The 26,626-nt window shown below is 43.5% G+C and overlaps 1 protein-coding gene across 1 annotated transcript in view; it reads right to left on the reverse strand.

The window, feature by feature from the left end:
• galnt17 (polypeptide N-acetylgalactosaminyltransferase 17) overlaps positions 1-26,626 on the reverse strand; it is a 388,163-nt gene that overhangs the window by 199,679 nt on the left and 161,858 nt on the right. Inside the window, exon 5 of the mRNA XM_068010281.1 lies at positions 26,114-26,311. Coding sequence (XP_067866382.1) covers positions 26,114-26,311 — 198 coding nt within the window. The remainder of the gene's footprint in view (positions 1-26,113; positions 26,312-26,626) is intronic.

A 26,626-nucleotide genomic window follows, 5' to 3' on the forward strand; every position in this document is an offset into this window, starting at 1 on the left:
TTTCAGATTTCCAGCATCTGCAGTATTCTGCTTTTATTCTGATAATATTGATGTTGAAATCTATATAATGGTCCCCGTGGAGTAATATCTGTATTAGTAATTTCTGTCTTCTTCATTATTGCAGTTTAAAGCCAGATACATGGTACGGAAAATTGAAAGATAGCACTCAACCACTGAAAATGATGTTGCACAATATGATTGTACCAACAATTAATACATCTGCATTATATTCTTGTGCCTCATATTTCAACAGAAACATTAATGTAATGGGCTACCCTGTTAAAAAAAAGCAAACAGAAAAATTTAATATGAAATCATAGCACATAGGGTAATTTCCAGGCTTGTCATACTCACAGGTGATGACATTTATATTTTTAGTGCTGAGCTGAGGATAATATCAAGAACATTATGCGATTCGATGTGTCCTCAACTGAGAGGGAGGGAAGGTTAAAAACCTTAATAAAAATATACGTGAAATGTCGTTATGTATACTGCATAAAGGGTTTGTCCTGTAAGCTATAGATAATATAACAGTCAAGAATCTCTCTTCATTCCTTTCATTGACCCACGACATTGCACAAACTAAATGAATGATTCTGTTGAGGAAATCTACCATGTTATTATTGTGAGGAAACATCCCTTTAGAATAATAGAATCATAGAATCCAACAGTGAAAGTTGGAGATTAGGCCCATCATGCCTGTGTGGACTCTTTGAAAGAGGTTTTAATTAATCCCACTCCCTGCTCTTCCCCAAAGCCCTGCAATTTATTTTTTTCGAGTATATATTCAATTTTCTTTTGAAAATTACTACTGAACCTGCTGCCACCACGCTTTCAGGCAGTGTTTTTCATATCATAGCTACTCACCGCTTAAAAAGAATGTCTTCTCTCCTCCCCTCCAATTCTTTTCGCTTCTATCATGGTGTCTGTGTTAGCTTTATGTGTGAATTTATCAGTCACACTGTATGATATTACTAATGCATGTACACGGCTGTAGGAAATTCCTCTGTCCACTATTTTAATAAAGTTGTAAACTCAGTGGCAGTATTTGATGCAATCCAATGAGCTTTAGGTTTTTTGTGCAAAGTTTTGGAAAGGAAGTCATTTTTCATATTTTATACAGAATTACCTGGAATCGACAACACGGAAACAGGCCATTTGGCCCGACTAGTCTGTGCTAGTGTTTATACTTCACGCATGCATACTCTACCTCTCCCCACCTTGCCCCACATCCATCTATTCCTTTCTTGCTCATGTATGCATCATCCCTCTTCTTAAATGCATCTATGCTATCTGCTTCAACCACTCTATTTGGCAGAAAATTCCTCATTTGCAAAACTCTGGACTGAATTTTGTAGCGCTGGTGGGACTCGCAATATTGGGTTGAAAAGGCGGGGAGAATCCTGCCTCAGCCATTTGGAACACCTCAGCACGGTTCTACAGCACCAGGCCAAATACCAGCCCCGTCCCCTTAAAGACAGGGATTTTGCCTCCAAAAGCTGCTGGCCAATCACAGGGCTGGCAGTTCAGTCATGTCGGCAGCACCAACGGGAATGATGGTCACTGCTGGTACTGCACCAGGCCTTGGACCTATGCCCAGCACTGGAGTCCGGGACCTGAGGTAAGTGAGGCGGGGTCACCAGGGCCAAGTCTGGCAGGCCCCGGTGATGGGGTTGGTGGGGGTGTGGGTGTTGAGTACAAGGCGGTGGGGGGGGGGGGGGGGGTCCAGAGAGGTGGGTTGTTTGCTGGCAGGGCGCTGTCCACGGGCTACAGTTTGTCTATGGAGGAAGGCCCCCACCCCCCCATCAAGCCAGCGGGGAGGTTGCCTCGTTTTACTGGACCCTCTGCACCCCTCCCTCCCCCCACCCCCCATCCCCACCTCCAGTGGTAATTCTATGGGTCCTCCAACCTGCTAGCCATCTCCGGGAGGCCCATAAAATTTAGCCTTCTCTGTGCAAACAATTCCCTCCTAAATTCGTTTATTTATGCCTCCCTCTGAACTCACCCATAAGTGAACCAAATTCACATCCACTCTATCTCACCCCTTCATAACTTTAAAGACTTCAATCAGTTCTCCTCTTAGTCTTCACTTTTCCTGAGAAAGGAGCCTCAGCTATGTGCAGGAAATCACAATGGACATATCTCCATGGGTGAAAGGAGTAGGAAGGGCGAACGGAGGCAGAGGTCTTATAATTCTTTAAAGAATCATTCCTCATGTTGGCTGAATTTTTTGATCGGCCCAATGGATTCCTGTGGTATGGTCAAAAAGGTGCAACGTATTGGACTTGCATTATATTAAATCTCATACACAATTGGTGAACTTTACATTAAAATGCATTATGTGAATGCTGGGAACAAATCAACAAATAAGTTATGGCACAGATATGAAACTTGTAGACTTATTACTTTGTAAAGCAAGTGGAATCTCCACCAAGCCAAATAAAAATAATTGTATTTGAGTATTGCTGTCGAAGCTTTTCGTCTTGCACTCATCAGGACAATCACAAGAATAACCAAGGTAAGGGAAAATAACAGCTTATACTGCATTGAGAAGGGAGTGCTGATTGGTTGGCAAGTGAACTCTGATTGGTAGAGGCATTACTATGGCATATGCACCAGTTTACAGTGACTGACGGTTAACTGGCAAGTTTTGTTTCAAACATAAACCAGGCAGCTTGACTCTGATTGGTCAAGGCATTGCCGAGGAATGAACTGGCAAATGGCTGTCACTTATTTTGTTCAACTGGAACAGGTGTAATGTTTATACACATTCTTTCTGTCTGCAAAGAACAGGACCCTGTGTATTAATATATGTAGCTTCCAGTATGCACAAATGTGCCACACTGCGAGCCCTACTGACAATCTTAAATTGTAATTCTTGGCACACTGTGGATTATTTAGCAAATGTTGGCCAATCGTGGAATCACATCTAATGTTGAACACTGTGCTTTGCGTTTTGCAAGCACGGGCTGGTTGGGTACGGTCTGTACCTTGCCTGTTGCGAACAGCAGAAGGGACTTGTTGTTTGATACACTCCGGCAGTCTTTGGGACGTATGGCCTATGTACCTAGCTTCACACTGGCATTGAAATTCATATATCACATTACGTGACATTACTTCTCCACCAGTGCAGCTACACTCACGTCGATGGGCTTTGTTGCGCATGTAGAACGGTTGGCACGATCTGGTGAGCACTGCACAGACGCACAGGAGGAGGTAACAGAGGCAGTGACAGTGAGGAGGGGCTCAGCAACGTTCAGCTTCATGCAGATGCTAAGCCTCGGGTATCATTAGCAAAGCGACAGATACTTCAACAATAGTGTGTAAGGTGTGAACATCTATTGGAGTTTCCAGAGGCAGTGCAGCCCATGCACAAATGATGGAAGAGTCCATCCATGCCATGAATGGTGCCATTTCTCTCACATGTGAGTGCATGGCATCCTCCATTGACAAAGTGGTGACTGTCATGGACAGACACATGAAGCATAGCACCAGGTAGATATAGGAGGTGCGCAGAGACCTCCACAGCATGGCCTCATCCATGAAATGTGTGGAGCGATGGTGCATGAGATAGGCCATGGAACTATTGAAAAGTTATTTCACAGAGACCATGCAGCCATTGTGTCGGTGCTGGCTGAAAAAAACTAGCCACCCAATCTAATCCCACCTTCCAGCACCTGGTCCATAGCCTTGCAGGTTACAGCCCTTCAGGTGCAATCATGCACTGCCCATTGCTGGGGACAACCACAGGAGTGCAGGTAGGGCCTGAAAGGGCAGAGGAGGGACAGGAAGAAGGTAATGGGGGCTCCTCTCAAGTTGCTTCGATCACTGAAGGTGGCAGATCCTCAGTTTCTTTAATGATGAGACTGAGCTGCATGCCGGTCTGATGACTGAAGCTGCCCCTGCAAAGATACAGGTGGCCCCAAAGGTGCCGAGCTTCAGCAGAGCTCAGGCATCCAGAGGACACAAGTCCCAGCCATCTAATGCTCCAGAGCAAGAAAGGCAGCAGCCTACCCTCACATCAACTGCAGGCTCAGGGCGAGCACCCCATAGAAATAACCGTAAGCGAGTGCGTAAATGCATGAACTAGCATTTGGAGTTTCACTGGGTGATAATTTGTTAAATGCAGAACCCTTTAATGTGTTACAAGAGTTAAAGGTCTTGGCATACAATGTATAATGACTCGTCTATTTATTTTGGTGCACCAGTTGACAGTGGCCAGATGTAGAATCAAATATATCGATAGTGTGTAAAGTTCAGTGCCTCAGTACCATAAGATCCTGAACAGTCTTGACAAGGTGGATGTGGAAAGGATGTTTCCTCTTGTGGGTGAGTCCAGAACTAGAGGGCACTGTTTTAAAATTAGATGTCACCCTTTTAGGACAGAGATGAGGGAAAAAATTTTCTCTGAGAGTTGTGTGACTTTGGAACTTTGCCTCAGAAGGTGGTGAAGGTGGGGGTCACTGAATATTTTTAAGGCGGAGGTAGATAGATTATTATTATGCAAGGGAATCAAAGGTTATCGGGAGTAAATGGAAGTGTGGAATTCGAAACACAAACAGATCAGACATGATCTTATTGAATGGCGGAGCAGGCTCGAGGAGCCAAATGGCCTACTTCTGCTCCTAATTCGTATGTTCGTATGAGTGCCTGTGTTGATAGAAGGCCTTCGCATATAGTGCTGATGGGTACAGAGAGATGGTAAAGGCCTCTTATGAAAGGTCAGCAAGGTCAGCTCCGGGAGCGAACTTCTTGGTTCGGTGGTCCCTTGCACTTGACCTCATGTGAAGGGTCTGCTCATCAACGAGTTGCAAATCTCCCTGCCATCCATGTCACTGTCCCATGAGCTGGGCCCCATGGCATCATCATGGGCAGGCAGCTGTTGAAGCAACTCATGCTCATCCTTCCCATTGAGGATGCCGCAGGCTCAGTATCTTCCTCTGGCTCGAGCGATACTCCCCGCTGGAGTGCCAGGTTATGCAATGTACAGCAGATGGCAATGATGTGGGATACTCTTGAGGGTGCATATTGCAGAGCTTCCCCAGATCTATCAAGACATTGGAACCTCATCTTCAGAAGGCCAATGCTCGATGGTGGCTCTTGTAATCATATGGCAGAGGTTGTATGTGCCCTCTGCCTGTGTGTTGGGGACGTGTACAGGGGTCAGAAGCCATGTTTTCAGTGGATTTCCCTTGTCCCTCAGTATCCAGCCACAAAGGCATTTAGGTGGCCTGAAGAGCTGAGGCAATGGGACTGTATAAGGATGCAGAAGTTGTGGCAGCTTGCACAAACCTGCATGATCCGCTTCCGTGGTGGTCGCAGATTACTTGAACAATCAAGGAATGGAACCCCTTCCTGTTCACAAAGGCACTTGGTTGCTCAGAGGGAACCTTGATGACCACATGGGTACAGCCAATGACCCCCTACACCTAGAGAAATCCAGCCATGGCCCCAAAGCCGACTGCCCTCTTGGCCTGACTGGCCTAATTGGTTGTGAATTTGATATGCTAGCCAACCCCACAGTACATGGCATCTGTGACCTCCATTATGCAGTGATGGGCTGCTGACTGAGAGATGTCACATGGATCTCCAGATGATCCCTGGAATGAACCATAAGCAAAACAGTTAAGTGCAGACATCACCTTTAAGGTAACCGGCATTGGGTGTCCGCCACTTCCCATTAGCATCAGCTGCAGCACACTGCACAACTCCACCACCACCACCGTCCTAGAGAGTCGCAGTGTTTGTAGACATTGATGCTCGGACATCTCCATGAAGCTGAGCTCTGACCCTTTGAGCTGGTAGCGCCTTCTACGACCATGAGGCTGCCATCTAACCCCCATGCACCCTCCTTGTCCACCCCCAATGGTTTCCTCTGCCCAAGGGAGCTCCCCTGGCCACTGCACAGGAGCTCCAAGTGGCTGCATCCCCACCTCTCTGCTCCTCTCCACCTCAGCTGAAGTCTGAAAGCACTGACTCCACAGCCAAATGCACCCTCAACTGAGATGAGCCTCTCAAAAATCTTGTCCTGCCTCCAGCGGCTGCTGTGAACCTGGAGACATCCTTCCACTAGCAGCACTTCACTTTGGCCCCAACCCCTGCAGTGCCTCCAAACCTGATAGCGTCACTTCTTCAACACATAGCCTGCAGACAGCTTCACAGTATGGCTGCCAGTTCCCTCCACAACTCAGCTGCTGCTCAGATCTCGCTTCCTTTGAATAGATGAGACTCTGAGCCTCCATACATCCTGTGCACCATTCGTCCAATCGGAAAAAAGTAGGAAAATACCTATTGGCTGTTTAATGACCTTAACTCCCTGCCACTGATCTGTCCCGCCACCCGCATCTTGTAAAATTGGTTGGCAGCACGACAATATTGGGGTGCAGGCTTGATATGGGCCCATGCCATTTTATCGCACCCCCGCTGCTATGTTCCCACTGCCAGAAGGCCAGGAAAATTTTGCCCATTAAATTTTGTCAGCATCTTTTTGTTCCATTTTCAGCTCTTTAAAATGCTTCTTATTGTAGTCACATTTTCTTTACAGTATAAATAAATTATTCATGGGCAGTTTTATCTTACTTGCACAGTGTTTACATACTTGAAAAGGTCCATAGATTCATACGCACTGGCCAATTCAGTTTGGTGTCAGAATCCATACAGTTAATTGCCGCAAAATTACGTCTTGATATACAATAGATCTAACTATCGGAAGGAATAAGGGGCCCATGGCCCTTTAAAATATTTTTGCCAAAGGTTAAGTTATCCTCTCTCTGCTCTAAATCTCAGAATTGCATTTTTCTGGACAGTACAGTAACACAGTCTGAATGCTCCAAGCAATGGAAACATTGGGGAGGATTTTTAACTCCCAAAAGGGGTGGGAATGGAAGCAAGCGGCAGGTAGCCAATTCAACAAGCTAAGAACCTATTAAGGCCTATATTGTCAGAGGTCAACAGTTGGCCTCCAGGTCCCTGGAGACTTCAGGGAAAAATGTATCTTCCTGGAAGCGGCCTCCCAGCAGCAGACCGAAGGCCCAGCGCTGGAGGGAGGCTTACAGGTCCTCCCTGCCTGCCTGGTTTCAGCTGCAGCTGCGGGCCTCCCTGTGGAGGGGATCCCTCCCTGCCCGCCAACAATGGCAGCCCAGCTGCTGAGGCCATTATTTATTTATTTATTTAATTTTTATTTAAAATTTTTAAAGATTTGGAGAGAGGGTGCCTCCATCTTGAAGCACCCTCTCCCTCACTTGCCTGTAAAGGCATCTGGTGCTGCTTCAGTGCTGGAGGGCTTCCTATTGGCCCTCCAGTTTCGAAAGCCCTTAATTGGATGGCAAGCCCACCCTCTGGCAACTAAGTGTGGGCTTCTGACCCCTACTTGAGCCTGATGGTGAAATCCTGAAGCCTGTGGTGAAAATCTGGCCCATTTTCTTCATATGACTATACTGTGCTATACTGGGCCTATTTATACTGACACTCTTCTGTTACGTGGGAGTTTCTAATTGGGGTCATGGGAATGCAAAGGGGATTCCTGGTCTTTCAAGAACTTGTTATTCATTTAAATAATGCCCATTATTCCACATAGTGGACCTATAGAACAGACTGCCAGCTTGTGCAGTGAATGTTGATTTACTAAATTCCAAGTGAATTCCTGGCTGGGGTGGACATCACCGAGTACAGAAGGTGTTTACCGTTCAATGTTAATCAGGCCAGAGTAACTGGACTAACTTTGATTGCTAAAATGGGGTTTCTGGACCTTTTCCCCAAGAATGGGCCTGGGTTTTTATCTGTTTTATCACCTTTCCCTAAATATTACATGATTTTGTGTGAAGGTGGGGAGTTTTTATCTTGCGATGCATGAGGCATCACACTGGTTGGACGGACCAATGGGTCTTTTCCTGTCTGTTATTGTATGCATCATAGGTGCCCCCTAGATAATGGGCATTAATGTAAAGGATCAAAGGCAGGATTTTCCACAGAGGAGGATACTTTTCAAGTACGGGCCCAATTTAAACAGGCCAAGGCACCCATTCCAGTAGCTGCCATTTCATTGCTTTACCTTCAGCTTGATAGATATCTCAGGAGAGCCAGAGGCCTGGAACACTTGGCAGGGCAGTCCCTTGATTCATGGATGTAAACATTGAGGTCCTCCTCGAGGCCATGAGGGAGAGGAGGGAGGTCCTTTTCCAGGAGTGTGGCAGGAGGAGGCCACCCACACAGATCAAACAGGCTTGGATGGGGTTAGCTGACCCAGTGGTGTGCAGAAACTAGGTCCAGTATAGGAACTCAAGCTCTGGCAAGGTGAGTGCAAAGGACAGGCCTTTGGGTATTCACCCTCCAGCAGACACACCAGCTGAGGAGCCTGAGGGTGCATGCTGCTCCTGAACAAGGAAGGAGTTTGTGCCCAGGCACTTAATGACCCTTCAGAATGGCTTAGAGCCATAGTGCTACTGAGGATCTGCCAGCACTGTAATATGCAACTTCGAATTAATAGGAGCAGCTGGCTTTGGCCATAGAGGACACAGGCCCTTATCACACTCGCTTTTGTCCTTGCAGGAGAAATGGGCTCATAATGCCTGGGAGAGAGCCCATACAAGAGGAGGGGATCCTTACATACATGTGATCACAACCATGGAGGAGGAATCCAAGGACATCGCTAGGTTTGCTGACCACGAGGAAGTTGGCCCTAGCGAAATGTGGTGGAGATGGTGATTAGAAAGGGCAATGCATTAAGTCAAGGGGTGCCTTGCACTTCACCCCATCCCTGAGCATACCGAACACAGAGTTGCACTGGGAAGCCTCAGTGCACATGCAGAGGCCTCTGCCTTCCAAGGCTGGCTCTCATGATCTCTTCTTGTATCTCCCACAGGTGCACACATCAAGACTAACCCACTCACCATCTGCCCAGCTCTCACAAACAGAGATGCAGTGGTGTGCACCATTTGCGAGATGGCACCAAGGCCCACAGCTGATCCTTGAAAGGAGCCAAAAGTGAAGATGTTCAAGGCCACAGTGACTTGACGACTATAGGCAGGGCATAGCAAGCAATGCTGTGAGGTGTGAGGTCTTCAGTGATGAGGGCACTTTCTTAGCAACCCTGGAAGCCTGAAAGCAATGGTGTTGCTGATGCTCAGAGTTGCTCAGATGCAGTTCTATCATTACCACCACAGTGAAGGTGTTCACAGAATCACAGGATCATTACAGCACAGAAGGGGGCCATTTGGCCCCTTCGTCTCTGCACTGGCTCTCCGAAAGAGCAATTTACCTAGTGCCACTCCCCTGCCTTCATCCTGAAACCCTGCACATTCTTTCTTTTCATATAAAATCCAATTCCCTCTTGAATACCTCAATTGAACCTGCCTCCATCACACTCTCAGGTAGTACATTCCAGATCCTAATCACTCACTGAGTGAAAAAAACTTTTCCTCATGTCGCCATTGCTTCTTTTGCCAAATTATTTATTTATTTATTTAGAGATACAGCACTGAAACAGGCCCTTCGGCCCACCGAGTCTGTGCCGACCAACAACCACCCATTTATACTAATGCTACATTAATCCCATATTCCCTACCACATCCCCACCATTCTCCTACCACCTACTTACACTAGGGGCAATTTACAATGGCCAATTTACCTATCAACCTGCAAGTCTTAAATTTGTGCCTTCTTGTTCTCGATCCTTCCACCAAGGGAACAGTTTCTCCCTATCTACTCTGTCCAGACCCCTCATCATTTTGAACACCTCTATCAAATCTCCCCTCAACCTTTTCTTCTCCAGGGAAAACAGTTCCAACTTTTCCAATCTATCTACATAATTGAAGTTTCTCATCCTGGAACCATTCTTGTGAATCTTTTCTGCACTCTAATGCCTTCACATCTTTCCGAAAGTGTAGTGTCCAGAACTGAATGCAATACTCCAGTTGAGGTTGAACCAGTGTTCTATATAAATTTAACATAACTTCCTTTCTTTTGCACTCCATGCCCTTATTAATAAAGCCTAGGATGCTGTATGCTCCATTAACCACTCTCTCAACCTGTCCTGCCACTTTCAATGATTTGTGCATATATACACCAAGGTCCCTCTGCTCCTGCATCCCCTTTAGAATTGCACACTTTATTTTATATTGTCTCTCCATGTGCTTCCTACCAAAATGAATCACTTCACACTTCTCTGCATTAAATTTCATCTGCCACTTGTCCGCCCATTCTATCAACTGTCCATATCCTGTTGACGTTCTACAATATCTTCCTCATGGTTCACAATGTTACCAAGTTTTGTATCATCTGCAAATTTTGAAATTGTGTCCTGTACACCAAGGTCTAGGTCATTAATATATATCAGGAATAGCAAGGGTTCTAACACTGGCTCTTGGCAAACTCCGCAAACCTTCTTCCAGTCTGAAAAACATCCATTAACCACTATTGTCTGTTTCCTGTCAATCTGTCAGTTTCGTATCCATGTCGCTCCTGTCCCTTGTATTCCACGGAGGTATAACTGTGCTCACAAGTCTGTTGTGCGGCACTTTAGTTGGTGGAGGCAGATGGACATCTCCCCAAGTACATCTCTGCACAGCACATCTTCCACATACCCATCACTCAGAAACCACTCCGAAAAGGCAGAAACGGCTTAGAAAATCCAGTGCACAGTCTGGATTTTTTTTAAGAAGCATTATTTGTAACGATGAATACAATAGTGCCATTTTCATTGTAAATACCATATAGAATACGTTATTTAGAAAATAGCCTGTTCTCCCATATTCTTTGTAGCCTCAGACTGGGCCAGGAATGTAAATTTGGAAAGTTGCCCATAATGCTTACTTTGACGGGTAATTTAGTACTCAGAGGGTTAATACATCCTGCACACTGAAGTTTGGACCAAAATCAATACAAATAGCATGAGTAAATTGGACTGTTAATTCAGCCTGTCATCTGGTTGACATCTGGCAATGTTGCGAACATTGATCATTCTTTCTTCATTTTCACTGGCACTAGATTCAATTGCTTGGCAACAAATGACCTCTGATGATAAATCCCATTGGTTCATGCAAGATGTTTCAGTATTTTAAGGCAGCGACTTGGCATTTTGTCCTTGCAAGGATAATTTTGAGAAAATATGTAACAGCGTAAAATAAATAAATGGCAAAATTCCAACTTGTGCCCAAGAATATCCCTCACTTGTTGAATCTCAAGTTTGTTGAGGATGTGCGGAGGAAGGGAGGCCATGCCTTCCTAAGGATACAGTGAAGCAGCAGCAGCAGTTGTGTTTCCTTGTTGTTTTGCAGGCATGTTGAACCATTTTGATTTGAGAGAATATGATGGGCTGAATTCTCCCCAAAGCAGAATGGGCCGAGTGGCCAGTCTATGAGTAGTCTCTTCAGGAGGCCTAGTCCAGTTTGAGGACCAGGCCTTGCTTACATTGGGCTGGTGGACTGCTGTCTTGAATTGAGAACAGGGAACCCTAATCTGCAGAAGGAGGCGGGGGGATGGTGGGACAGTTGGAGCTGCAGCATTACCGGTTGGGATTGCACACACAAAAATGGAGGATTTCACCTTGGGGATCTTGTTCGGCTCGTCCATCGCCTGACGCTGGTGGGATTGTGCACTGTACTTGCTCCTCCCAGCTCTGTCCAAAAGGGAACCGAGGTTCCCATATACATCACAGGACCCGGATTACCATTTTAATTGGCCTTACCATTGGCTCAAGGAGTTCCTCTGGTCTCCTAGTAGTAGGCCTGGGGAAATATTGCCACAGGCCACAATGATGGCAGGAGCTTTAGGGTGGTCTGTCATTGTCCTGCTTCCACTGGGTGGGAGGCCTGAGCATATACCTCGATATTTTTAAAAGCAGAAATTCATGGGGGACATACACAACTAACAGGATGCAGGACAAATTCCAGAAAATAGTACGGGTGTATATTATCAACAATATGCTTCACCACAGGTGCAATTAGTGTTCTATATTCTGTTGCAATGCATCTTTAAACTGATCTGACATGAAACCTTCCTCAGCTAACATTTCTAACGTGATAACTATAAAGCATGTACAATAACATTATTTACAGCACACCGTCCCCTTGACAGCTAGTGAGATTGGAGTTTAGCAACCTGTCACAGCAATGCTGATCCTGACTGCATTCCTCAGCACTGTTAGCTACTCTGTTTGTTGAAAGTGAGTAGCCAAGTAGCGGCACAGTGGCGCAGTGGTTAGCACCGCAGCCTCACAACTCCAGCGACCCGGGTTCAATTCTGGGTACTGCCTGTGTGGAGTTTGCAAGTTCTCCCTGTGTCTGTGTAGGTTTCCTCCGGGTGCTCTGGTTTCCTCCCACAGCCAAAAGACTTGCAGGTTGATAGGTAAATTGACCATTATAAATTGCCCCTAGTATAGGTAGGTGGTAGGGGAATATAGGGACGGGTGAGGATGTGGTAGGAATATGGGATTAGTGTAGGATTAGTATAAATGGGTGGTTAATGGTCGGCACAGACTCGGTGGGCTGAAGGGCCTGTTTCAGTGCTGTATCTCTAAAGAAAGCCATCACTTTTGCCATCTAAGAAGACAGTCATAGAAAACGACAGACCAAAGGTTAAATTTTCAATATTTGTATGGCTGAAACAGAGTTTTGGGTGATTCTATGAAATATGGGAAATATTTTACAATGACCAAACCAACTACATGACACGCATATACCTTTGTTAGTCATCATATGTATGCCACAGTTGTCCACTTTCCTCTGTAATTACAAAACAATAATAGTAACAGAAAAATCCATGTAATGCCAACCCTTTCAACATTGACGGTAGAACGCTTATATGGTGCATTGACGTTCAACAGCATTACCATGACTAAATCTCCCACCATTAACATTCTGGGGGTTACCATTGACCAGAAACTTAACTTGACCAGCCATAAAAATACTGTAGCTACAAGACCAGGTCAGAGGTTGGGAATTCTGCAGCAAGTAACTCACCTCCTAACTCCCCAAAGCCTGTCCATCATCTACAAGGCACAAGTCAGCAGTGTGATGGAATACTCTCCACTTGCCTGGATGGGTGCAGCTCCAACAACACTCAAGAAGCTCAACAGTAACTAAAACAGATCAGCCCACTTGATCGGTACCTCATCCACCACCTTAAACATTCACTCCTTCTACCTCCAGCACATAGTGGCATCAGTGTGTACCATCTACAAGATGCATTACAGCAACTCGCCAAGCCTCCTTCGACAGCACCTTCCAAACCCACGACCTCTACCACCTAGAAGGACAGGGGCAGCAAGCACATGGGAACACCACCACCTGCAAGTTCCCCTCCAAGCTGCACACCATCCTGACTTGAAACTGTATTCCTTCACTGTTGCTGGGTCAAAATCCTGTAACTCCCTTCCTAACAGCACTGTGGGTGTACTTACACCACATGGACATTAGGGATGGGCAACAAATGCTGGCCTTGCCAGCGACACTCACATTCCATGAACGAATAAAAAGAAAACTTTAACATACTTTTTGAATATATTTTTCAAGAAATATGTGATTAAAAATAAATTGCTTCAAGTAAAATATCTTCTGTACCGATTTTAAAAAAATGTTTGAATTCACTTGTTTTACATTGAGTGCAATCAAAATAAAAACTGGGAAAGCTTAGAATGGCTAACCTGGTATTACCCATTTTACATTATTGCAGAAAGTCAAAATCTACCCACAAACCTAAAAGCAGACCTGAAACTGAAATTCATTCAAATGTATATTAAAAATTCAGGACAGAGGAAATTATAGCACAAACCATCAGACTGCACAAAATAGAGTGACAAAGGATCACCACCCTGAAAAAAGAGGCTATAATCAGCATGACCATGATCCCACTAACATATCAAGACTTCATGAAGCCCTCGGCAAACTACGAATGAATTCATTGTAGCGTAAGTCTCAGTAATTTATTGAATATCACTACATTTGTTTTTTAAGCATTTTGAAAAGCATTACTTGCAGATCTTATTCATCACATACTTAGTCTCATCCATTTTCACCGCAGGACTACAGGATGTAAATCAAACTGCTGAGTTCACCTATACTTAAATTGGTAATATCTTCTCACACATTACAATATGATTATGAGAAACACATGCACAGGAAGATGGTTTGTGTGCCTTCCCTTTGACGACAATTGCACGAGGCCCATTTGCTGACATGAAGAACAGATGATCAATGTAAATATTCTTCCACTGTATAGCATGAGCTTTGATGTGTCCTATCCTCTGTACTTCAAGGCAATTGGGAACTAAAGTGGCACAAGCTTAAATATTGCTGTGTGTAATTTTGGCATAGAATTAATGAATTCATATGACATTACTTGATCCTTTTTTAATAGGGGTGTTAATGTAAAATAAATGAGCTGCTGTTTCCACTAAAATAGCAGATATAGTATAGTCATTCAAACACATTAAGCATCTGCAAATTAACACTGTACACAACAGAAATAATAAGGGCCTGAATTGGATGTGAATGTCACTGCCCTCTTGTACTCTGAATTTAACTGGTTTTCTGTATGTCAAACCACATTGTATTGCACACCCAAACTGCTGGTAATGCTAAATTATCTGTGTGGGTGCAATATATTCATTAAAAAGAAAAATACTGCTGGTGATTTCACCATTTAAAAAGAGGGTGAGCAGCAAATAATAATACACATTGCATCTGATGTGGAAAAACTGTGTGACTATTAATCCAACCATATATCTGCACAGTAATTTGCTGTGGGTTTCATATATCTGAAGTTCTTTTTCTTCCTTTAACAGTCAATAAAATTTTTTCATTACATAAAATGATAGGATTGCATACAAGGACCAAAAACCACTGCAGCGGGGGCGATGTGTTTTCTTCTGCCAACATACAATCCATTGCACTCACAAAGCAAAACTTAGACTGTGACAATTTCACATCACAGCTTAATGCCACAAGGCACGACTTCCTTGTGTGGATAAAATGGTAATTATCTACAAGCAGCATTGCAGAAATTCTTATAGCTGGTCCTTGTTTCTATAGGAAACCTCTCACCTTCACAGATTATACTTCACCATGCTATAACAAGGTTCTCAGGAGACTGGTACTTAGTATTTTCACATTACAAAGTAGCTACATTTCATATAACAAAACGTAATATGAAAACAAAAAAAAATCAGGAGGTAATGTTACAACCAAGAGCCTCATAATGAAGGTTGGCTTTACTTGTCAAGCAAAACCCCCAATTATTGCACTTACAGAATGGCTGTCAGTGCATCTCTGGTACGATGGAATCAACAAATGTGTGTTCAGTAAAGACTTTTTAACACAGGATTATTCTTAGGAAACTGGACCTAATTATAGTGGTAAATTCAGGATATCCATAAAACCACTAGCAATATCTATGCACAAGGCACTATATAAATACAAGTTGTTGTTGTAAAGCTTACAACTGCTATTGTAAAATATCAACCTTAGTTTTCCAGCTAAAGGTGCAGTTGTTGTTTTAAAAGTTCTATACTTTTCCTCCAATTTTATTTTCCCCCACCAATCCCCAACACCCAATTCACCAGCCGGTGCCCTGTTCCCAGTCCCATTTACCCTGTACATTCTTGATGTAGACTCAAGAAAATGCACCAAAGCAAACTGACCAAACTCAACCTCAGATAAGGGAGTCAAAGGATATTGAGGGTAGGTAGGAAAGTGGAGTTGTGTCCACAAACAGATCAGCCATGATCTTATAGAATGGCGGAGCAAGCTCAAGGGACTAAATAGCTTACTACTGCTCCTAGTTTGTACATTCATATATACAGATCCTCCCTTCTGAATATGTTGGATTTTCACTTCCTGTATTTCATTTCTCATCCACATGTTGTCCCTCGGTGACATCATTCTAAACGCCAGTTTCCACATGTATGCTGATGACAACAAACTCTTCCTCACCACCATCTTTCGCAACCCTCCACTGTCTTTAAATTGTCAGACTGCTTGTCCAATATCCAGGACTGGATGAGCAGGAATTTCCTCCAAATAAATATTGGGAAGAACAAAGCCACTGTCTTTGGTTTCCATGACAATCTTTGCTCCCTAACCATCCCTCCATCCAACTCCATCCCTCTCCCTGGCAACTGTCTGAGGCTGAACAACCTTGGTGTCATATTCAACCCAGAGATAAGCTTCCAACCACATAGTCCCACCACCACTAAGACCACGATGTCCATAACATCGCCTGACTCTGCCCTTGCCTCAGCTCATCTGCTGCTGAAACCCTCATCCATGCCTTTGTTACCTCTAGACTTGACTATTCTAAAGCACTCCTTGCTGATCTCCCATGTTCTCACCTTTGTAAGCTTGAGGCCATCCAAAAATCTGCTGCCCATGTCCTAACTCACACCAAATCCCAATCACCTACATAAGCTCCCATATAATCATAGCATCGATTTTAAAATTCTCATTCTTGTTTTCAAATCCTTCCAAAGCTTGGCTGTCCCGGTCTCTAATCTCCTCCAGCCCACGACCCTCTGAGATCTCTGCACTACTCTAATTCTGGGTTCTTGAGCATTCCTGATTTTAATCACTGCCTGATTCGTGGCCGCGCCTTCAGCTGCCTGAGCATTAAGTTTGGATTTCCCTCCCTGAACCTCTCTGCTTCTTTTTGCTATTCTCCCTCACTTTCCAAAAGTTTTAACATCTGTCCTACGACATCCTTCACTCTAGCACTAGGGAGATAATGTCGCATTTGGGACTCCCAGTCGTGGTTACAAACAAAGGCTGTCTATTCTGATTTTTGAATCTCCCACTATCATCACTATTCTATTCTTGCAGTCTTGTGTCTACAATCATCCCACCTTGGGTAAAGTAAGAAAGACTTGCATTTATATATCACCTTTTAAGACCTCAGGACGTCCCAAAGTGCTTTACAACCAATGAAGTATTTTGGAAGTGTAGTCACTGTTTGTGCATAGCAAGCTCCCATGTATAGCAATGTGATAATGACCAGGTAATGTTTTTAGTGATGCTGTTTGAGGGATAATTATTGGCCGAGATACTGGGGAATATCTCACTTGTTCTTCTTTGAAATAGTGTCACTGGATTTTTTATATCCACTTGAGGGGGTAGCAGGGCGTTTAATATCTGATCTGAAAGAAGGCACCTCCGACAATGCAGCCCTCTGTCAGTCCTGTATTGGAGTGAGTGTCAGCCTATATTTTGTGCTCAAATCTCTGGAGTGGCACTTGAACCCACAATCTTATCAGTCAGAGGTGAGACTGCTACCCACTGAGCCATGGCTGACACCATTCCATGGTGCCACAATGTTGCTCAGGACCATCCTTCTCTGAGTAATTGTGACAATCCACTTCATACTTGTCCAACACAAAATATCTGCTGGATAGTTCCAGTATCCTTGCATCTGAGTGCATTGTCTCCCTTTGCTGCCCCTGCATTTAGTTACCCACTTTGCCTTTTCTACACTACCCCAGTGCTTGGAATTGTCTCATTCTGCCTCTTGTTCCAGAGTATACATTACCGAAACTCCCCCACACCCGTGAAGCTGCTACTTGAGCAGAAATCTTCTGTTTTTGAGAATCAATGTTCCGACACTTGTTTTCCTGGATACACTGAGGATCCTTCAATCTTCACATAACACACTTCACACACATCAAAAGTGTTCCCTGAACCACCAAATATGTGTGATTAATTTTGAAAAATAGACAGAGTTAGCTAGCATCAAACTCTCTCAAGAATCAAACTTCTCTTTCTCACTTAACGCAAGTATTAACTTCAGGGGGAAAAAATCCTTTCCAACAGTATCTCAAGCCTGAATTCCCTTTAAGGTTGAACTCTTGCTGAGGCTAAAGCTCCACATTCTTTGCTGGCCTATCACAGCCATCTAGAGCAATAGCAGCTGCCCACTCATTTGTATTGTACGTCAGCATCGAGACCCTGCAGCACTGAGCTAAGATTTGATTAGTTGCAGTAATAATCCATACTGACTTCAAAAGAAAGATCACGTCAAGGAAATTTTTATTGGCCATAGTTATTTGGACTCTTTGTGTATTTGATATTTATTACATCACATACATAAGTTGGCATGACAAAATCACGTGCTAAACTCACTGTGCACACTTGTCTCGCAACACTTTCATGTGAAGCAACACAGCCCCTTTAACACAATTTCTCTAATTAGAGTGCTATGTTACCAAAACAACTGCTGCTCATTGAAACATCCACACATGCACTAAGAAGCATTCCACAATATCAATAACACCATTAATGTAACAAACTAAAGGAAAACCTACTATACCAAGAATTAAGGGTCCCAAAAACACACTGTCAAGCTCCAGAAAGTTTTAATTTCTTCTAATTTTTAAGTGGAAGTGTAAGACATTTGGATATCTCTTGTAAGGCACTTTTAATATCTCTTGCATTTCTGTTCATAAGCAAAATGTAACCAGTTGTGGTGTGGACCAGTGTGTGGAGCTCACCAGATGGTAAGAACAAAGGTGGAGGACATCAGGATGAAGGGAGAAGAATTATGATGCAAGACATCATCGCTGGGGTTCCTATTGGACTTTTAAAAATGAAGACAGTGTAACTGAACAAGGACACACACACACGCACACGTCAGGACATGCCACTAATGTGGTAGCCCTGGGCTATTACAACATCAGACAGTCTGTCTACAACCACTCTCATGGACAACGGCCTCTTGGAATATGTGTGAATGGTTTCCTTCTTGCCTTATCAAGATACAGATATCACATCCATGGGTGGTATGCACCTGAGATCCCCCCTCCCCCCTACCCTACTGAAAGCAGGATATGACCACATGCAGGTGGTACTACATAGCCATAGTGGGACTGATAAGGCACTGAAACCCAATCGAATGACCCAATTCAAGACATTACCTTATATATCAAGGGACCACGGTCAGAAAGGGGTATAAAGCCACAGCTCACAAGGAGATTGTTGCTGCAGCCAGGGAAGCATGACTTGCTCAGTCACAGGAAGTCTTACGGAAGAATTCGTTCAGCGATCTGACCACCGGGGAACGAGCTCCTGTACCTGGGTCTATTAAGCAACTGGTGTTGTAAGTATATACAATTGCTTGGTGGTTTTCCATGTAAAGTGGAAATTGTACCTAAAGTTTGTTTTGCACGATTGATACGGAGTACTGGGTCAGGACCGTAAAGGAAAGTCAGACCCCCTGTTTAAGAGTCGTACAGAAGCAAGGTGCATGCAATCTGGCCAGTTTTTCCACTCACAGTTGCACTGAAGCACATAGAAATTACAGCACAGAAAGAGGCCATTCATTCCAAGTAGTCTATGGCAGTGTTTATGCTCCACACGAGCATCCTCCCACTCTACTTTATCTAACCCTACCTCACGTACATATGTAGTACTGCCTTAAATGCATTTATGCTATTTGTCTTAACTGCTCCATGTGGTAGTAATTTCCACATTCTGGTCACTCACTGTGTAAAGAAGTTTCTCCTGAATTCTTTATTGCTATTATTCGTGACCACCTTATATTTATGACCTCTAATTTTGGACTGTCCAACAAGTGGAAACAACAGGGGCTAAAGTGGGTTGTGTAATGTTCATTTTTCAGGTGCTACGCAGACAAAAATGGGGTCCATGATGCGCGCACACACTTCCAACAGGAAGTGTGCAGGGCACCATATTTGCAAAGGGGTTTGCACGCACACACTAACAATCTCCAGCAGGATGAAGCGCATGCAGATTTTGACGTCAATGTGCAATGTCAGTGCTGCCATTTTCCAATTGCACACATCAGCCAACACCTTGTCCTAACCTGGCAAAGCTAAACATGACATTCAACAGAATGAAGGACCCCCACCAGCACGATTTAAAGGGATCCTGAACTAATTACAGGTTAGTTGCTGGATTATTTCTTCTGACTGCTGGTACAATTGTGCATGTTTTTGGAGCTTTCCTATACTTGCTTAAAGTTTGGCTTGTCTACAGGGAGTGGTCTGGCTGGCGCTCAAGTATTTTTTTGTTTATTTAAAAGCTTGTGCTGAAACAAGTTGCTTTCAGACATAAGTGGAATGGTAGGGTTCTCTGGGAATTGAGCATGACTGGGGGAATGACGAGAGGCCATTCAAAGTAGGACAAGCTGCTCGAAGAGCTGGGGGGAGGGGGGTGGTGGTGGTGGGAGGAGAAAGGCTTTCAGCAGGAAGCTATATCACTGAGGGTCTTTTGGAAGCAATTCTCTTATCTCAACATCATTGAGGATCAATGTATGAGATGCCTTAGTGATTGAAATCTGCCAACTGCTGCAGCTACAACTGCAAACTCAAAGTAAGGGAAGAATAGCATTGACTGTGGCTAACAAGCATTGCCTGTGGCACTGAACATTTATGCATGACTCCTTCCAGGCTACTGCTGGAGATATAAGCAGTTTGCAGTACACAGCTACATAAGGGAGGTCACTGAAGTTCTCGAGACACAAACAAACAGTTTGATTTCATTCCCTCTTGCCAGAGTCAAGCAGGTGTAGTGAGCATGAGGTTTTGCACAGATTGTAAGCTTTCCCATGGCACAGGGTGCCATTGACTTTTTTAAATTCGTTCATAGGATCTGGGCATTACTGGTAAGGCCAGTATTCATTGCCCATCACTAAAAGCCCTTGCAAAGGTAGTGGTGAGCTGCCTTCTTGAACCACTGCAGTCCATTTGTGTTAGGTAGGGACACACCCATCGCCTTGTGTGCACCCCATGTCAACTTGGCCATTTTCATGAACCAGAGGTAGTTCACCACTTCAGTTTGCAGCTGGGGTGTGACTACAGGTGGCATGTCATGCAAGTGAATGCCCATTATTCTGGTAATTGTCACGATACCTTCATTGTGTGGCAGTCCTCTGTGCCACCTGTATTTTACCCACCATGGCAAGTCAAAGGCTGACTACTGGGTGACAAGGGTTATCCATGCGTGACAAGTGTTACGGCCAGATGAGGAGGGGGTCACAGTAGCCCCTCTTGCTCTTCCTCTTGGAGGTGTGGCAAACGGTGAGGATGAAAAGTTGTCACTTAGTACCTCATTTTCTCCATGTCTACCATCCCAAACGTAGTCGTAATTTTAAAGACCTCTATTCATTCTGGTTTAAAAGCTGTGGAACATGCATGCTTATGAAATCTATCTGGAATATTTAATTATCTTTACAACAACTCAGAACTAATTATCCCTTATGAAGCTGTCGTTGTTTGAAGTTAAAATAAAAACAAGAAATGCTGGAAATACTCAGCAGGTCTGGCAGCATCTGCGGAGAGAGAAGCAGAGTTAACATTTCGGGTCAGTGACCCTTCTTCGGTTGTTTGAAGTTTCCTATTTAGTACAATTTTGGAATAAGATCATGTATAGATTTAAAAGATAAATATTAATTGAACGGGCAACTGTGTGAAAAGGAGAATTCTCCATTTCTCCCTGTCTGATGTTTGAAAGTTTTAATAATGTGTAACCTTTAATTTTTTGTTGGTGAATTAATCAGGGAGAACCTGCATTGACTTTTTATTTAAAGTTTTCAGACGTGGTTCTTACATAAAATTAAAGGGATCTTTAGGAGCTGTAAGCCCTTTTACACTCCAACAACTAATGCTTTTTACAGAGCAAAGGATTATTAAGTCATCTGCTTGAAGTCAACTGAGAGAGATAGACCAGAGAGACTCCATTAATAGCCAGCGACAAACCACCTTTTGACATTCAAGGGCCTTGTCTCAATTTTTACAGGGCATGCATGAAAGGCAAAGAAGGTTAAGACCAGATTTAACCAAAGTGTTCAAATTCATGAAGATTTTTGATGGGGTAATTAAAGAAAAGCTGTTTCCAGTGGAAGAGGTGTCAGTATTGGATATGGTAGCAGAGTCGTTGTGTTACTGAATTAGTACTCTAGAGATCTGATCTAATATGAGTTCAAATCCCACCAGAGCAGTTGGAGAATGTAAATTCAGTTAATTAAATATCAGCAAAGGTGACTATGAAACCACTGGATTTTTGGAAAAAGCCATCTGGGTCACTAAATTCCTTTAGAGTAGGAAATCTGCTATTCTTACCTGGACTGGCCTAAATGTGATTCCAGAGCCACAGCAAAGTGGTTAGCACCCAACTGCCCTCTGAAATGGCCGAGCAAGCCACTCAGTCATATAGGGATGGACAATAAATACTGGACTTGTCGGTGACAGCCACAGCTGAACGACTAAAAAAAAAAATTTGGCAGAGGATACAGATTGAAGGTAATTGGCAAAAACAACCAGAGGCAAGACGAGGAGAATATTTTTTCTGCAGTGAGTTTGTTCTGATCTGGAATGCACTGCTTGAAAGGGTGACAGATGCAGATTCAAAAATAACTTTCAAAAGGGAAATGGATAAAGACTTCAAGGGGAAAGATTTTCTGGGCTATGGGAAAAGGGAACAGGCAGGCAACTAATTGGATAGTTCTTTCAAAGAGATGTGTTATGGTAAGGCGTGTGCGGGTGATTGCCACTATTCAACTCCCAACTGACTGCAGCAAGTGTTTTTATTACAGGGGTTTTAACCCCTTTCTGTTTTATTTGTCAAATAAGCAGACAGTGATAGATTTTCTTGTAGATTTAAAACAGAAGTTGAACTATTTATTGAGCAATATTCATTCCTGAAATAGACATAACTGCACCCACACACGCATTCACTCGCATACTCATACAAGAGATAGACAGAGAGGAAAAGAGGTCGTGGTTTGAAGTGAGGAAGATGTTCGGGGTTCATGGTAAACCTGTTGAATCTTCTCAGGACAATTTTGCTTTTAAAGTTGCAGGCCTTGGTTGTTTGTAAATTTCTCTGTTGGTAGAGATTTCAGTCTGAAGACGATGATCACGTTCAGTTCTCTGCTGCACAAGTTGAAGTGTAGAATTCACAGGAGGGCACCTTCTTTGGCATTTGCTGAAGATCTCATCTCTTGGATGGACAGGCTTTTGGTGATGTTCTGATTTTTTCTCTCTCTTGCCAGAGAGCTACTTTTTAATGTCTAAAATTCTCTCACATGTTGCCTCTGTTAGGAGAGGCAGAGCCCCTCCCTTTAGTGACCAACAATGGTCCAGGAAGTGGCAACCTCACAACTTTTTTCAGAAGAAAGCATTCAATTCAAAAATGTTTCTTGATGGGTTCAGGATGGGTATAATTGACACCTCTTAGCTTGGAATGCATCCTTTTGTCCTTACCAGACAGTTTGAATATACAGGACCAGGACATTTGACCATCAACAGCCATTTTGCAGCACATTGTCCACTTATTAAAGGAAAAGTCAATTTTTTTATAACTCTTCAGTCTGGGTTCTGTATTTCAATTGGCGCACTTCACGTAAGCATGACAGAAGCCACAGGCACTATGGGTAAAATGGCCTCCTTCTGTGCTTTATCATTCTATGATTCTATGAAGGGTGCTTAGAGCCTGGTAGCGGGCAAAATAAACTACAGTCAGGACCCAAAACAGTCCCAAACTCTGTTTCCCACTCCCAGAGGGAAAATCCAGCCCCCTATGTGTGCCACTTATGCTCTGCGTACAAGGAAGTTCTCTTGGTGTCTTGGCCAACATTATTTCTTCACCAGCAAGGCACTCAGCTGTCAAGGGCAATTAGGAATGGGCAACAAATGCTGGCCTTGCCAGTGACAGCCATATCCCATAAAAGAATTTTAAAAAAAACCTACATTGCCAAAAGCAGATGAACTTTTTATTTACCTTCCTGCTGTTTGGAGGACCTTGCTATGCACAAACTGTCTGCTGTGTTTTCCTAAACAACAAAAGTGATGATGTTTCAGGATAATCCATAGGCTATGAAATGCTCCGGAAGATAAAAGATGCTATGGGGTGGATTTTCACCTTCAATGTCTGGGCAATAATCTGGTGCAGCAAAAAGCACCAAAAATGGAATAAAAATTGAGTGGACAATTGACACCCCCCTCCCCCCATCCAAGTGAAAGTTCCTTCTTATCTTATTATCTGTCCAAAGTAATAATTGAAATTTCTCAACTGCATGAATGAAATTTTGCAACAGTGACAATTGTGTTGAAATACTACTTCAAGATCTTTAATCAGCTTCCAATCAGCAATGCTGCTAAGTGTAAGAACTTCCACTTCATTTATCTATCTCTGTCCCAGCAGTGCCACTGGGAGCGGTGGCCACTGCTGGGACTGTACCCAGCCAACAGCAGGATTGTGGACGTTGGCCTGGGAAAAGAGGTAAGTTTTGGGGCTTAGCCAGGGACAATTGACTGGGCCCTGGCGAGGCAAGGGTTGGGTGGGGGGGGTGGTGGTTGGTTGGGAGGGACCTTATTTCAGTGGAAGCGGTTGGGGCTTCAGGGGGGGCCCGCCATGTGGCACAGGGTACCCGATCAGGAGGGCCCCTCCCAGTCCGCAAGGAAGCCACCAGGATCTGTCGGGCCTAAGGCATCCTCTGACTGCTGGTAAAATATCAGCAGTGGCGGGAGGAGGCCCTTAAATGGCAGGTAATTGGCCACATAAGGGCCTTGATTGGCCTGGGGCGAGCTGGCTGTTTCTCACTATCATCGCCCCGCGTAAAATTGCAGCAGGGCAGAAAAGCTTTGGGAATAGCACCCCCTGCCTCCCACTCAATTTTATGACACCACCCCCCGCCACCAGTCTGCTCCTGTTGGGGGGCGGGGGGTGCATAAAATTCCGGCTGAAATCTCAGGTGTTTAATTAAGTTTACCAGTTGTGGATTATTATGCCCAGATTCCATTGACTTGCTTGCTTTCCTATTCTCTCACCTTGTGAGTCAAGTCTCTGACTTTCCAATCATTCAAGCAGATCAATTATTGTTAGGATATTCTGCCTGGAGCATTCTTCAGTTCACTTACTTACTGTGTCTTACATGTCTGAAGTCTTTTCTCCAAAGAGTTCATTTAAACACTGCAATTACCTACCATCCCAAGCACATTTGTGAAATCAATAAAAAATAGATGTATTTGACTACATTTGAAACAGAATTCATCTGTTTTGAACATTAACAGAGCAGATATTGTTATGAAGCTATTTAGGAATTCAGAAGTACTCTGGTTGAAGAGTTACATCCAAAAGGTAAACCTAGCTCTCGCCTTCTGTTGATCATCAATCTGTTGAGCTTAGGAAAGGAAGTGGAAAGAAAAATTGGGAGAAGTGTGCCCGATGCATTACCACTTAGTTATAATCTACTCTCATCAGTCCAAAAAACCTCCATTAACCACTCTTCACTTCTTACTGTTCTTTAACCAATATTTTATTCATATGACTACATTTCCTTTAATACTGCTTTATTTTATTTACAAGCCTTCAATGTTTCACCTTATCAAATTCTTTTTGAAAATGCATGTACACTGCATTTCCTTTACAAATACATTCAATACATTTCAGTTATTTCCTCAAAGAACTGCTTTAAATTTGTCAGACTGATTTGCCTTGTACAAATCCGTGTTGATTGTCCTGAAATAACCCAAGTCTTTCGAACTGTTTATTAGTTTTATGCCATATTATGGCTTCCAGAAGCAGATTTACTACCTTTGCTCGTCTGATTGATCCATATTTTGTGTTTTTTCTCTTTCTCCCTTTTTGAAGAGAGGTGCTACTTTGACAACCCTCCAGTCCTCCAACATAGCTTCCATATCCAAAATCATTTGAAAGATTATGGTTAAAGACATCTCTGAATTCCCTCAGCATTCACATGAACAGGATCTGGTGTTTTTTCAACTTTGAGTTCCCACCATTTTTTCAGTACTACTTCCTTATGTACAGTTTGTTTAAAGAGGTAGGGGAAGGAACTTAGAGTTAAAGGAGTAGAAGTTAATGGGCTAAGCTTTTATCTTCACTGCCAAGGCAGTAGTATGGCTGAATGCATCACTTGGCCTTCCAATGGAAAGACAGTAGTGTGAGTGAGTGCATCACTTGGCCTTCCAATGGAAAGACAATCAGACGGATTCCGTTAATGATGCATGATTTGCATCAGAAGATTACCACAGGCAGTGAAGACAAAAGTCTACTCCCAATGTGTTTCTGTGCCAGGCATTTATCCACCATTTTTAATCTGTTAATCATAGGTCTCAAAGCGCAGTTTTCTAAATGTAACTAAAAGGACAACTGACCTGATTGGCAATGTAGGGTCTGCTATATCCCACCATTCTTTGTGAGGGCTAATGTACATGCACCAGAGCTCCCAGCTGTAACCGTGGGCACAGTTCTCATAACGCTGGACTTCAAAAGTTTTGTGCTTAATGTTATCAATAGATGGAAGGATAATTCGCTTTCTGTCATCTTTAATTCTGGCCAGGACTGGTTCAACCCTGAAAAGAAAAGATGGAAATGTATTAAAACACTGTTAGCTTTGTATAAAATGGTATTACTCCAGAACTGCAGCCATGGTCTATATAATATCAGAGTACATCTAAAAGTCATTAGTTGAAATGCCCTAGTGGAAATCCAATTATTCCAATTGTCAGATTATCCCATGGTGCCTGAAAACATATTTATAACAGTAAAACATTATATAAATTGAATTAATACTTAAATTGTTTGAATGCCATTGCAAGAAGGGATTGGGGGGGGGGGGGGAATCACTGCTCATTTTTAGCTTGTCTCAACCTTAGATTTGTCTTTCA

The sequence above is a fragment of the Heterodontus francisci genome, chromosome 30, assembly GCF_036365525.1.
Source record: "Heterodontus francisci isolate sHetFra1 chromosome 30, sHetFra1.hap1, whole genome shotgun sequence".
Classification (NCBI taxonomy): Eukaryota; Metazoa; Chordata; class Chondrichthyes; order Heterodontiformes; family Heterodontidae; genus Heterodontus; species Heterodontus francisci.